Source organism: Neolamprologus multifasciatus, chromosome 14 (assembly GCF_963576455.1).
Source record: "Neolamprologus multifasciatus chromosome 14, fNeoMul1.2, whole genome shotgun sequence".
NCBI classification, from domain to species: Eukaryota; Metazoa; Chordata; class Actinopteri; order Cichliformes; family Cichlidae; genus Neolamprologus; species Neolamprologus multifasciatus.
The window spans coordinates 8122157-8134760 of NC_140452.1; the positions used below are offsets into that span (position 1 = coordinate 8122157).

The 12604-nt window shown below is 35.7% G+C and overlaps 1 protein-coding gene across 1 annotated transcript; it reads right to left on the minus strand.

The window, feature by feature from the left end:
* Positions 1–1022: 1022 nt before the first annotated feature.
* On the minus strand, positions 1023–4828 carry LOC146503484 (zona pellucida-like domain-containing protein 1). Its single transcript, XM_085184636.1, has 9 exons — positions 4635–4828; positions 4011–4126; positions 3688–3914; positions 3405–3589; positions 3214–3286; positions 3037–3134; positions 2877–2957; positions 2365–2765; positions 1023–1670 (listed from the first exon to the last, which is right to left on the minus strand). Exons 1-8 carry the CDS (start codon positions 4646–4648, stop codon positions 2522–2524), a joined length of 1038 nt encoding a protein of 345 aa, XP_085040762.1. The 5' UTR covers positions 4649–4828; the 3' UTR covers positions 1023–1670; positions 2365–2521.
* Positions 4829–12604: the final 7776 nt, after the last annotated feature.

Consider the following 12604-nt stretch of genomic DNA (forward strand, 5'->3'; position numbering starts at 1 on the left):
GTTTCAATATACTGGACCAGAGTGATTTAGTGGTTATATTTTTTCTAAATTTGTGTTAGAAATTTCTGGTTAATTAAATGAAGTGCATCAAATTGTTCAGTCAAAACAGTTTCCATGGAACAAGCTCATAACGGTTCCGAAAATATCTTCTACTCTGTGCTCAGTTTGATGTTTGTAGTGATCTAAAAGTCCTCAACAATGAATTAATCCATTTCAATTGAACCAATATGACCGATTTTATGAGTTGTACAACTTTAACACAATCACACATCACATTCAACACAGATTCTGCTGGCAGATCTACAGAAAAATCAAAAGGAAAGAACACAAGTAATGTTAATTAACTGGTTCGTTTTAAAGATAATTTTGCTTTTAAAAGAAAAATAAACGTGGAGTGAATCCTCTTAGGACTGAGTCATCATCAGTGACTCTCTAACACTATCTAAAATCAAAAGAGCCAAAAACAAAACTGCAAAAAAAGAGAAAGAAAATTAGCCTCAAAACATGCTTGAGGTAGATGCTCATGTCTATGTGCTCAGGCCCGCAGGTCACAGATACATCTGAGTTCTCTAGGAGAGGAAAAATAAAAGATTTCAATAAAGTCGGTGGAAGATTGAGAATGTTTTTAAACTAGAGAACTCTCATTATGCTTGCTGCACAAAGCCAACAGTTACCTGATAAACAAACATTTAGCAGCTACAATGACATATACTTGTTTCTGGAATTGACAGAAACCCAAAAAGACTGTTAAAACAAAATGAATGGTGGAGTAAGTCTCTACTTTTATTTGTATTTTATGCACAAGACTTGTATCTGCTGTTCTGGGGCATCAAAATATCTGCTGTTGCTGGTCTGTGAATATACGCCGTTTTAAATGACTCTCTCGGAAACATACTCAGTATCCTTCTTCCACACTTGAAATTGTGAATGAAGCGATTTGGGAGATAATAATAATAATAATAATAGTTAGGGATATACAAAGATGTTTAGATCTATAAGGACGACACAAATATGCAACTTGATAAATGTCAACAAGTATTTATTATTTAACATCAACATATTAGCTCCCTCTGCTGTCTGTTCTGCAATAAGAGGCAGCAAAAAGAAGAAAAAAACAAACAATGTAGCATGAGCAGCTACTTTTTTCACCATTCTTAACTCAAAAATCATTTAAAAGTTCATTGTCATTGATTTCAAGGTGCCATCATTCCTTATCAATAAGACTCTTGACAACCTGGTTCAAATCATTTATTTGCTATACACAGTTATTTTAAATTATTCTGAGCCCTTATCTCCCCATTAACAAACTATATGATTTATACTGAAGTTGCATGCTTAGATAACCGCCGACCACCATGTCATATATTTGTAAAATGGAAAAGCTACATAGAAATATGAAAAAGACCATGCACTGTTCCTTACTATTGTTCCCCATGACCTGTTTTATCATCTACTGTATAATGACCATGCATTGTAGATGATGAAATACTGCACTAGCAGTTTGGGAGATCTGTAAAAGGACTCCACTCTGAGTCAGAAGATATTAGAACTTTCTCTTTGTGCGCCCGATGTACATCCCGCCGTGAACGGTCAGGCCAGTGCTGAAAATATGGCGAAACACATGATGACAGCCACCAGAGGCCCATTGTAGCTGCCCCCATTATTCACACCTTTGTGAACAGGAAAAGAGAAAAGCATTAAGGTATTAAAACATTGTATATCTAATGAGTCAGCATTGCTTATTACAGACAGAATAAGTAACCCGTTCAGAATAAATTTGTACACGCTAACAGAGAAATGTCATACGTCAGAATTTTGATCTTCTCCTGTAAAAGTGAATCAAAAGTAATGGTCAGAAATGGATAGATTTCAAGCTTATTGTGCTGTTGAAAAAGAATCGCTTAGTTGCTTTTCTGAAAAAAGTCACACACTAGAAATCTCATAAACTGATGCTAGGTGCATTCAGGCTATGCAGGCAGCTTAGCATAAAGCCTGAAAACAGAGGAGAAATAACTTGGCTCAGACTCGACAGGTTAACCAAAATCTACCATCAAAGACTAAGTTTTGATAATTTTTTAAAAAATTGTGTCAGCGTTAATCTCGTTAAAATTACGTTAACGCCATAACCGCATTAACGCGGCAAATCTTCGTTAGCGAGTTAGCGCGGACACGGGGCTAACTCGCTAACGGAGATTTATCATTAAAAATATTACTCTATTTATTGTAATTTAATGTAATCCTCTGTTTTCATCCACTAGCTGTATTGGCAGATTTGATCAGGTAAAAAATAATCTTTATTAAGCGGCATGAAAGGGTAATAACACAAGAATACATAGTTTATTGCAATTTGTTCTAAACACATACCAGTTTTCTTGTTGCCCACAACTATGATGGGAGAGGTGATTGTAGCATTGCTCGAAACATTCCCCTCGTCTCCTAATGGCGCCTCCCTAAGTTTCCTAATTTGGGGGCCGCCACAGTTCTATCGAAAATAAACAAAGACAAACAAAATACATTTTATTTATCTTAGTAATACAAAAAAAAAAATGAATTCTTTCAAGATGTCTGGTAAAAACAAGTCACGTCCACTCACAGGCAGCAATGAGCTACATGTGGATGCCTCACAGAGTCTGGTGACACAGTGCAGGTAGAAAGCGGAAACTGTCCGATTTTTGTGCTCCACAAATCTGAAGGCCTCAAAGTTGAAGTTCGCAGTATGTGACGCTCCGTTTTGTTCCACCACAGTCTGTGCATCCCGTGTACACCTAGAGTGAAACAAAATACATGCACTTGAGAAGGTTTCAAGGGCTCGCTTGAAATGAGTTTCATACTATGTGAATGATTAGATGAATTGTGGTTACATTTGTATAACTCACCCCACAAACAGATCATAAGAGGTGCTTTGCGTGGGATATGGACTTGTTGTTGCAAAGCATCTGTCCAGCAGCACATTGAACCTTTGGGGACAGACAGAGATTTTTTTTATGGGTCTTTTCTGTTAATGCAGCCAGTCTAATGTAAATAGTTAAAGCTTACTTCTTTGTTAGATTGGTGGCTTTCACTGAAACATAAATCTTCGTCTTCAACTCAAGTCCTGTTTCTGGGATGGTTAAGAGCTGTTGGTACTGTTGATCCTGTTCCACAGAAAAGTAACTGAGTAACTGAGTTTGAAAAGTTTTTTGGTAATCTTCCAAAAGTTTTAAAGGGTCTTACTCTGTAGAGTTGCATACTCAGTGTGCTGATAAAGGTGCCATTGTTGTCTTTTATGGCCAGAGTCACACCAGATCTGTAGTTGATAAAAAAAAAAGACAATCATATTATGTTTTTATTTATTTTTATTTATGCTTTTAATATAACAGGTGCATTTATGCACATATTTTTTGCATGTGGCATTACATACTCACACAGCCAAGTTTGTGTTGTTGAGCAGATATTGCATGGGGTATTTGCAGGAGAACTTATACAGGATCTGGGGCCTGTAGGTGATCGTGCCCGCAGCGGGGTCTATAGAAGTAACAGCGCCAGAGATGTTGACAAACTGGACATTTGAAAAGTCAGAAAACTGCCCAGTCCCAACTTGAGTGGTTATCTGTTGACAGAGAAGTCGTTTTTAGCTTGACAGCATACAATAAATTTATTTTAAAAATGTATTATAAATCTGCAGCAAAAAGCTATTGCATAGGTTACCTCAAAATTATTATTGCAGAAAGATAGAGAGGTTGTATTTATGGGAAAGCTGAATTTTAATTTTGGTGGGACGGCAATGAAGTCAGCTGTCCCATAACATCTAGGATTGGTGATCTGATTATTGAGGACCATCAGGGACTCGTTGTAAAAAGAATTGTATATCGGGCAAAGGTAGATGGTCAAGTCCATATTCTCAGTGCCGCAGGTCACGGATATGTCAGAGTTCTCTAGGAGAGGAAAAATAAAAATATTTAGAACAAATTACTGGAAGTTTAAGAGTTTTTTAAACTGGAGAACATGCTGCAGAAAATGATGATACAAACCTGGAGCTCTGTTTGTAGGACTTACAACACAAGCATCTGGTATCTGAGCATCAGCCCTCAAAATTAGGCCAAGCAGGAATAGAAGAAGGAGCAGCTTCATTGTTCTCAGTGTGGACCTGTGAGAAAACACCAAAACAATGAGAATAAGGCATTCACCATTTTCTTTTAACAAAAAGTGTTTTTGGGAAGAAAAGAAAAACTCTTCAAAAATGGACAGATTTCTTTTCCGTGTCAAAAACAACGGGGTAACCTCCCTCCAGGGCAAAGCTTACAGAGGTATTCGTTTCTTAAGGCCATTGTACAACACACAGTAAGCAGCCACTTGAGAGGAAAAACAGAATAAATGTGCTATTTTCAGTCAAGTTCATTAACATCAAATTGATAGCACATTCATAGTTGAGATGATTAAAAAGGTAATTGTATTCTGCATAGACACATTCATCATGCTGTCTCAGTACAAAAATATCTCAAAATACTCACAATACACTTAATATTTATCAGGTTTAACTTTTACATTTAATATTTTTCTCTGCTAATACATAAAAATATTTTTCCTGAGGCAGACACTTTAATTTGAATAATTTTCATAAATATATTTTTCTTTTTTTTAATTGTGAGACTCACCGATAAGCCTTCATCTGGGGTCTTCTTCCTCTCAGCTTCCAGATTCCAGATCCTTTTTATACCGTTGTCCCCACAGGGGCGGGTGATGGAAGACAATAGTGTAACCTGAACACTGAGCCTTGAACATGAACATCTTCTTTTTTCAAATCATTTTGGTTTCTTCTTTTAAAATACAATGTTGACATTTATGCCAAGGAATTATAGTATCATCTATGGTATCACCTTATGTTCTTGTTATATTAATTTAGTTATTTTATTAATTTCATCTTTTTTTTTTATCTGAAGTGAAACATCATATTTAGTTTCATAGCCAAAAAACAAACTGCACTATAGGATTTGGTAGGAGTGTCAACATGTTGTATAAAGACTCATTAAACTGTGCTGTTTGACATAACGTAACATATATGATCTATTTTAAATTAATACATTTACGGATTTGAAAAACACTTAATTGCTGTCTTGGGTATGAGCTGAGTGCGTGTTGCCTAGGAAAGATATACAAACAAATAACATTCTGTTTTCAAAGTTGTCTGATCAGTGATTTGATCACAAGTTCTTGGAGATCTAATGTGATAAAAACAGAAGTAAGTGTCGTCAGAGTTTTGTAATGGGTCGTTTTTTGTTTTGGCCTCAGGCACTAAACTGAAAATAGAACGTTCAGCACTGTTGTGTATAGTCTCTAACTTAAAGACACGCCTATCTCAGAGGAAAACCAAGGTCTTTTGTGAAGCACCAAGACACGAAAGGGACTCCCCAAAGAACACCACCATAATACAACATGAAGGGACAACCTGAGAAAGATTACTTTACAGGGATCTAATGTCAAATGCCAGTTATAATCTCTTCTTTGTTGTGAAAAAAAAAGCATTTGTCTGCAAGCAACACCATCAGTGTTACTCAAGGCATTGCTAGGTGAAAACCTGGACCCCTTGGGAAATGTTATTAACCGGATTCAGGCCTGTGGCAGATTTGCAACAGGAAGTGTCCTCAAAAACAGGTTGTTCTAAAAGAGTGCGATTGTCTGTAAGTTGTTTCTGTAAAACGGGCTCAGTTTCAGTAATAAAAGTATGATTGCTGTGATACTTGATTATGAAACAAATCTTAATTTGTATCTGATTCTCTAAAAACTAAAAAAAAATATACAACAAAGGGACACACTGAAAATGAGCAAACAATATTTTCGGAAGCACAGCCAAGGGATCCCTGGCGATTAGTAACCTGAGGATACATGCTTTATGGGAAAAACAAACAAAGACATATATAGTGCATTTAGGTGTGACGCATAGATTCTACACCTAGCTTATCACAGATGTATCAGTAGCAGTGCAAGTAGGCCAGTGTAACAACAACAACTTCCTTTCCAGGCATTTCTAACAAAAAATGTTACAAAGGTTTTTGTAACAAAATATTTCACAAAATTATGGCTTTCAAGGCCTTTTGAATTCAAATTACATTAAAAGAAACACTTCAATACTGAGGAGAAGATGCTATTTTTTAATTTATCTCATAAATAGGAGCTAAAAATGTTTATATTATAACAGTATATTAGGCTGAAACATGGACAATTATACAATTATACAAACACAAACAATTATGCAAGCTAACATCAGAACATGAAATAGACATTAAGTTGATGACAGGGCAAACTTTAGCAAAAGAGTGATCGAATAATAGGTGACTCTAAATATCTGTGTTTTCAAACAAAGCTAGTAGCTAACTAGTCATCAGCTTTACTCAGGAATTATGTGTGGACCTTAAATCCATATTTTGATACGCAAATGCACAGAATAATGCGATGAAAATATTTCTTTAATGCAAAGGCATAAAGGTTATAATTTTTTCATTCACTTAAAATTTAAACAAAAATAAATATGCAGATGATCAGACTTTAAGCGCAGTTTGGATGAAGATCCTTTAGGTGATCACTGATTGTATGTTAGATTAAATTCTGAACAGTATTTTAGGAGTAGTGAGTCTGGTCAGATCAGTAGGATCCATATATGACAGGGTAGTACATACATTTACTAGTATTACCTGGTCAATCAGAGCCTGGAATGTTCACTGATGGTCCGCTTGTTGGTCCACACTTTACCTTTCAGCTTAAACTATGTGTTAGCTGTTGGGAACTTGACATATTTCTAAAAATCCAAGTCAAAGTTGATTTACTTTCATTTCATATTCTCTTCTCGAATGGGTCAGCCACAATCAGATGGTAAAACTGGGTTTACTGGTGTCACACAATTGCATTTTAAGGCAAATAATACCAATTTAAATGAGCTGGTCTTGATAAAGTTGATCCCAGTGATGAAGTTCACACAGGCTTTGGTTGCAATCATCACATTTAAATTGTTGTAAAATGTGTTTACTTATATAAGAATAAATAAGAATGCATTTACACTTCAACTTGGGCTGTAACACATTTCCATTTCCTCTAATACAACACGCTACATGTGTCATGCTTTTCATGCTTCTTTTTGCTTTAATGGAACAAGCAAGGTATTTTTGTCCACTGGGTCCACACTAATTGTTATTTAACATTCAGATTTCTTGTAAAAAAATAAATAAATAAATTAAATGTAAGGCTTATAATTACTTAGAATGTCTTTTTAACACATGGATGTTGAATTAAGAATATGTCTGTGCAGATCACTAAAATATAATCATTTTTCTTTTTGTCAGTGTTATGTGTGAAGTTGTTAACCTTGTCCCAAAGAATTGTATACTGTCCCTAACTTTGCATACCTTGAATTATGTAATAGAAAATATAAGTAAAATATATATGTAACATTACCTTATTTTTGTATAGCTTCTATATCCCATGCTTGTGATACTAATGCGAGCATACGGATACACTTTGTTACAGGCATGAATTTTGTGTAGCTTGTTGCAGGCTGTGCCCTAAACAGTAAATGACATACATCCTGGAAGTTATATTGTATAAATATAGAAATTTAAAAAAAAAATTTTTTATTATGTGTCAGATTTGACATGATTTACATGATTTTCAAAATGCAAATAAATTGATTACTTCTATTTTTAATGACAGTTTCAAATAAGTATATTTTCTTTATAATTGTAACTTTATAGGGTAAAATTAATCTAAAAGCATTGAATCGTTTAGTACCACACCTACTGACTGCAGTTACTCCCTGCTTTATTGCAAAGCCATGAATATATGCAACACCCGACCTGAGCAGTATCATAACATTTTTGTAACATAGGAGGTGTCCTTTTTTTGTTTAAAGGGTCATATCAGAGCACAGCACTACCTCATACTGTACTGGTAAACCAACCCCAGGATTTTTTTTACCATTATTTTTTATAAAGCTTGATTATCTGTGACCCACTTGTGCATTTTTAAGAACTACACCCTGATCTCAGTGTTTGTTCTCACATAAATTTTGGGTGTTGGTTCAGGTTGTGTACTTTAGAGAAAGCCTCCAGCAATGTCCTTAATACTTATTTAGCAATGGCACATAGAGGCGTGGCTAAGCAAATGCTTTCTGGTTCAGTCTGTACTTCACAGACTGCAAAGAGTAACATTCTTTCACTTTCTGATATTTACTTACTAATTGTACTTACTAATCGTACCACAGCATACTACAATGTTAAAAAACAAACAAAAATAAACTTCTTCCAGAAGAAAAACAAAATGTAATATTAGCATTTAGAGCACCTGGTCTTTATCATTAGTTAATTAGTTAGATACAACCTCAGATTAACATTCAAAATGCCATATTATACTGTCTTTTTTTTTTTTTTTAACAGAAAATAAATCAAAATGCAGAAGCAGTGAGTGGAAAACTACAAGGACACTCTTTCTGCTTCCATTAAGAGAGTCGAATTAAGACAATAAGTAGCAGCTAGATGCCGCGAATCACATGTACTTGATTAATTGAGCATGTGCAAGTAAGACCACCTCTATAAAAGCAGGTGTTTTGGCACTTCTTTGGACTAAAGCATTCAGTTGTGTGTTGACTCAATGTCAATGAGGAAAGACATCAGCAATGATCTTAGTTGATAACTGTTGCTTTCCATCAGTATAGGAAGAGTTATAAGGTAATTTTACAGTGAGAAACATTATTCATAAATGAAAAACTTTCAAAACAGTTGTCAATCTTCTCTAGAGTGGACGCTCCAATGTCAGACAATGCAATGCTCAAGACACCTCAAGACACCTGAGAGCTACGCCTCAGACTCTACAGGCCTCAGTTAGCATGTTGAATGTTAAAATTCATGACAGTACAAGTATGGCTGGTTTGGAACATGGCAACCTTTCTAGCCGTTCTGATTTAGGTTTGCAAAGACGAATGTGAGCAAATCTCAAGCTTTCAGGAAGAATGTTCTTTAGACACATGAGACCAAAGTGGAGATGACTCGTCATGGAGAAAACCCAACAAATCATATCAGCATAAACACCGCATGGTAAATTTTAACACAGCGGTGAAGGGGTGATGGGTTGGGCTTGTTTTGCAGTCACAGGAAATGAAAATTATTCTAGAGTCAAAGGTGAGACCATGTGTCTGACAGCTAAAGCTTGAATGAAATTGAATCACAGACCAAATCTACAACAGAATGGCTGAAAAAGAAAACATCTTCACATTGCTATCAGCTGGGAATTTATCACAATTGTGGTCTTCCTCTCCTTTTTACCCACCACTGTGTCTGATCGGTTGGAACACCAACAAATCAGAATGTAGTTTGGTTATTACTCTGGCTGATGGTGGTTCTATACACACTACTTGTACATTTTGGATTAGGGTTTGTTAAATAAATGAATGACATGATGTTATATGTTGTGTTTTGTTTTTACCTCATTTTCAGACATGTCACTGAACCAGAACCAGGCATGTTCAATTCAAAACCTCAGAAATTAATGAGAATGTGTTTTGTTTTGCTTGTTTGTTTGTTTGTTTGTTTTTTACCATGACTGTATATACTGTTAAGAGCTGGAAGATAATGTAAAGTCAGCATATGTTTTCTATGCAAATGTATAATTTGTAAACTCTAACCACCAGGTGAATATAGTTTTAAAATACTTTGTTTTACAATGATTTTTAATCAAATGATTAAATAGTACTAACTTGATGTCACCTACTTCAAAATTTGTGTGTAAAAAGAAATACCTCCCCCTTAACAAACTTAAAAACGGTTACCTTTAATGAGAACTTTAAAAAACTTGAATACGAAATGACACATCACCTCAGAACTTCTTCTAGTTTCTATGTTTTCTGCTGTGTTTTAAGGCCATCTGGTCTTGGGTCATAGTATCCACAGTGTATTTTCTGCTCAGCTCACAGACTCAGAATAAAAACATTTAAGCCAAAGGTGTCCTGTGTGCACTTTACTGACAGAATTTTCTTACTGTGGTTTATTAGGAAAATGCTTTTTGTGCCACGGGGGATTTAATAGTGTGAGTGTAAGTCAAGTGGAAAAACTGCCTGTGGAACTGAGTGACAGCTCTTTCGATGAATCCAACATTGCAGTAGGGTGACCAGATCTGAAGACCAGATATGAGTAGTATTATTGTAGTTTATTAGTGCTTCCTAACTCCCTCTTAAATACATGCAATACTTTGAAGGGTTTGTTCTTTTGTTTTTGTTTTGAAGAGCTCATGCAAGACGTTAACTATTCTTAACTATTGCTAATTGCTCTTCTATCAGGTAATCAAGTTCAGGTTTCTGTGACAATCTCATCCTTTAACGAGCCACATGTTTTTGGCTTATGTAACTGGCTTATATAAACTAGATACAGGACACTGTGTTGTTATGTGAGCAAAGTGGACACATGCCCAGGACCCTGGAGACAATAAGGCCCTCTGATAAGCTGTGCACTCCTCCTGTTCAGATAAGGACTCCAGCACTGAGACCAAACTTATTCTAGTTAAGTAAAACTAAACTAAAACAAGGAGAATGGTCCTCTTGAAATGTTCAAGATGACAGAACAATAATTAAGGACAACATTTTAAGGGGCACCTGTCACTTATGGACATTGAAACTGAACTATGTGGCAGCTGGACTTTAGGAACTATTATATTTTAATTATTAAACATTCTTGCTATGAACATGCACACTATTTACATAAAATAACACAACCACAGCCTAGACTCCTAAAACAAATGCTTTCAAAAGCTTGGAAAAAAAGACAGCCAAGGTTGATGTATTTCTGAGGTCACTTGGGAAATCATTCCAGAATCTTGGTGCAAGGTCCGCAAAGACGCCCCTTTTGAAATAAGCTTGGGCTGCAGGATGGTCTAGAATGATTGGGAAGCAGACTTTAATGATCTTGTGGCAGCAGATGCAAAACCAATTAAAGCTTTAAATACAGTGCCAAAAAGACGCCAAAGGATTTTTAAAATGTATTTGACTCCTTCAGGTTTATGTAATGTTCTGATTCTAAATGTATATATATATAATAAACAATATGAGTTGCAAGCATAATCGTATTACTGTATTGTGTAATTGTACTCTTGTGTATAGGTTACATTGTGTTGCATGTTCGGTGTCTGTGGTTATGAGAGGGGAAAGAAATGTTGACCATGTCATGTAGCATATATACACATTGTACTAAAGTTGACATTGAGTGATGATGAGCACGTATTGATGTTTCTAAACAGGAAAAGTAAGAAAAAGAGATTGATTCTGAGTTCATCAAATTCTTACAAGAATGCAGCAGCAGGGGAAATTCATCGTTTCATCCAGGAGTTGAAGCTGTATCACAGCAGATTTCATACATATATCAGTATGTCAGTGGGGTAGTTTGAACTCTTGGTGGCAGAGTGGGGACCACATCTGAGGAGGCAGAAATAACTTCAGAGGGCCTATTCATCTGGAGCAGTAGAGGTGGATGGATTGATCAAAATATTGATAGTACTGATACCAAAGCTGATATTGGTATCACATCGACACTAGCACGATAGGATTGATACTCTGTTTCTAGCCTCTAATTTCAGTATGTAGCTGACTGAATCATGGGGAAATGAAAAAATATACCTCAAAAATTTAGTATGAAAAATTTCAGAACCTTTTTGTATCATGTCATGTCTATATTTTAAGACAGAAGTTGACCCAAAGTTATTCAGAGGCAGGCACATTCACATTACAAGTCTTCAAAAACCCAGTTTCAGAATATATGAAAAGCTGTGTTTGTTATGTTAAATAATTATTCTGAAATTATTATTGTTGTTATTTAGTGGTCATTAAAATGTCTATAGAATCTAAAAAAAACTGATGATGATTCATCTCATAAGTCATGACACATTGCTCTCTACATAAGCTACTTTTATAAGTTAGAAGTATCAGTATTGGTAATACTGGCCAAGTATTCACTTACTATCAGATCGCAGTAGCGCACCACTACAGGGCAGTGCCTAGCTGTGCGGCTGAGGTAAAATGGTAGTATTTCACAATTTGTGTATGTGTGCTTTTTGAGCAACAAATGCACTTGTTGCCTAATGCCTAAAAAGAAACTATGCTCCTGGAAACTCCTTTTAACCCTTTGCTGTAACCTTCCACATAACCTGAAGAGTACCTCCTCATGAGCGAATGATAGCTTTCCTTGAGAAGTCTAAATCAAGTTTAATGCAATGGTCTGGTCAGATCTGTTTTTTAGGATCTAAAAATTAAGCTTGCTTTGAAAAGTTAAATGCTGCAAAGTCAACCAGTGAAATTAAGCAGTGAAATTAAGCGGTTGGTGTGAATGGCTGAATTAGGTATAGTTGAATCCAAGAAATATTTGTAACACAGAAAGATTTTATAATGACACAAAGACTACTGATAGCAAGTTTGTGTGCTTAAATCGAGCAAATTTTCACAATGAACAAAGAGGGAAAAGGTGCCTACAAGATCACTTTTGCCCAGGACGCCATATCAGGTAACTCACTCAATCAAAAGAACTCCTTCAGGAGTACCTGAGGCGGGAACCTGTGGAATAATCCAGAAACTGTTTGGCACTGCTGGATCATTCTCCTC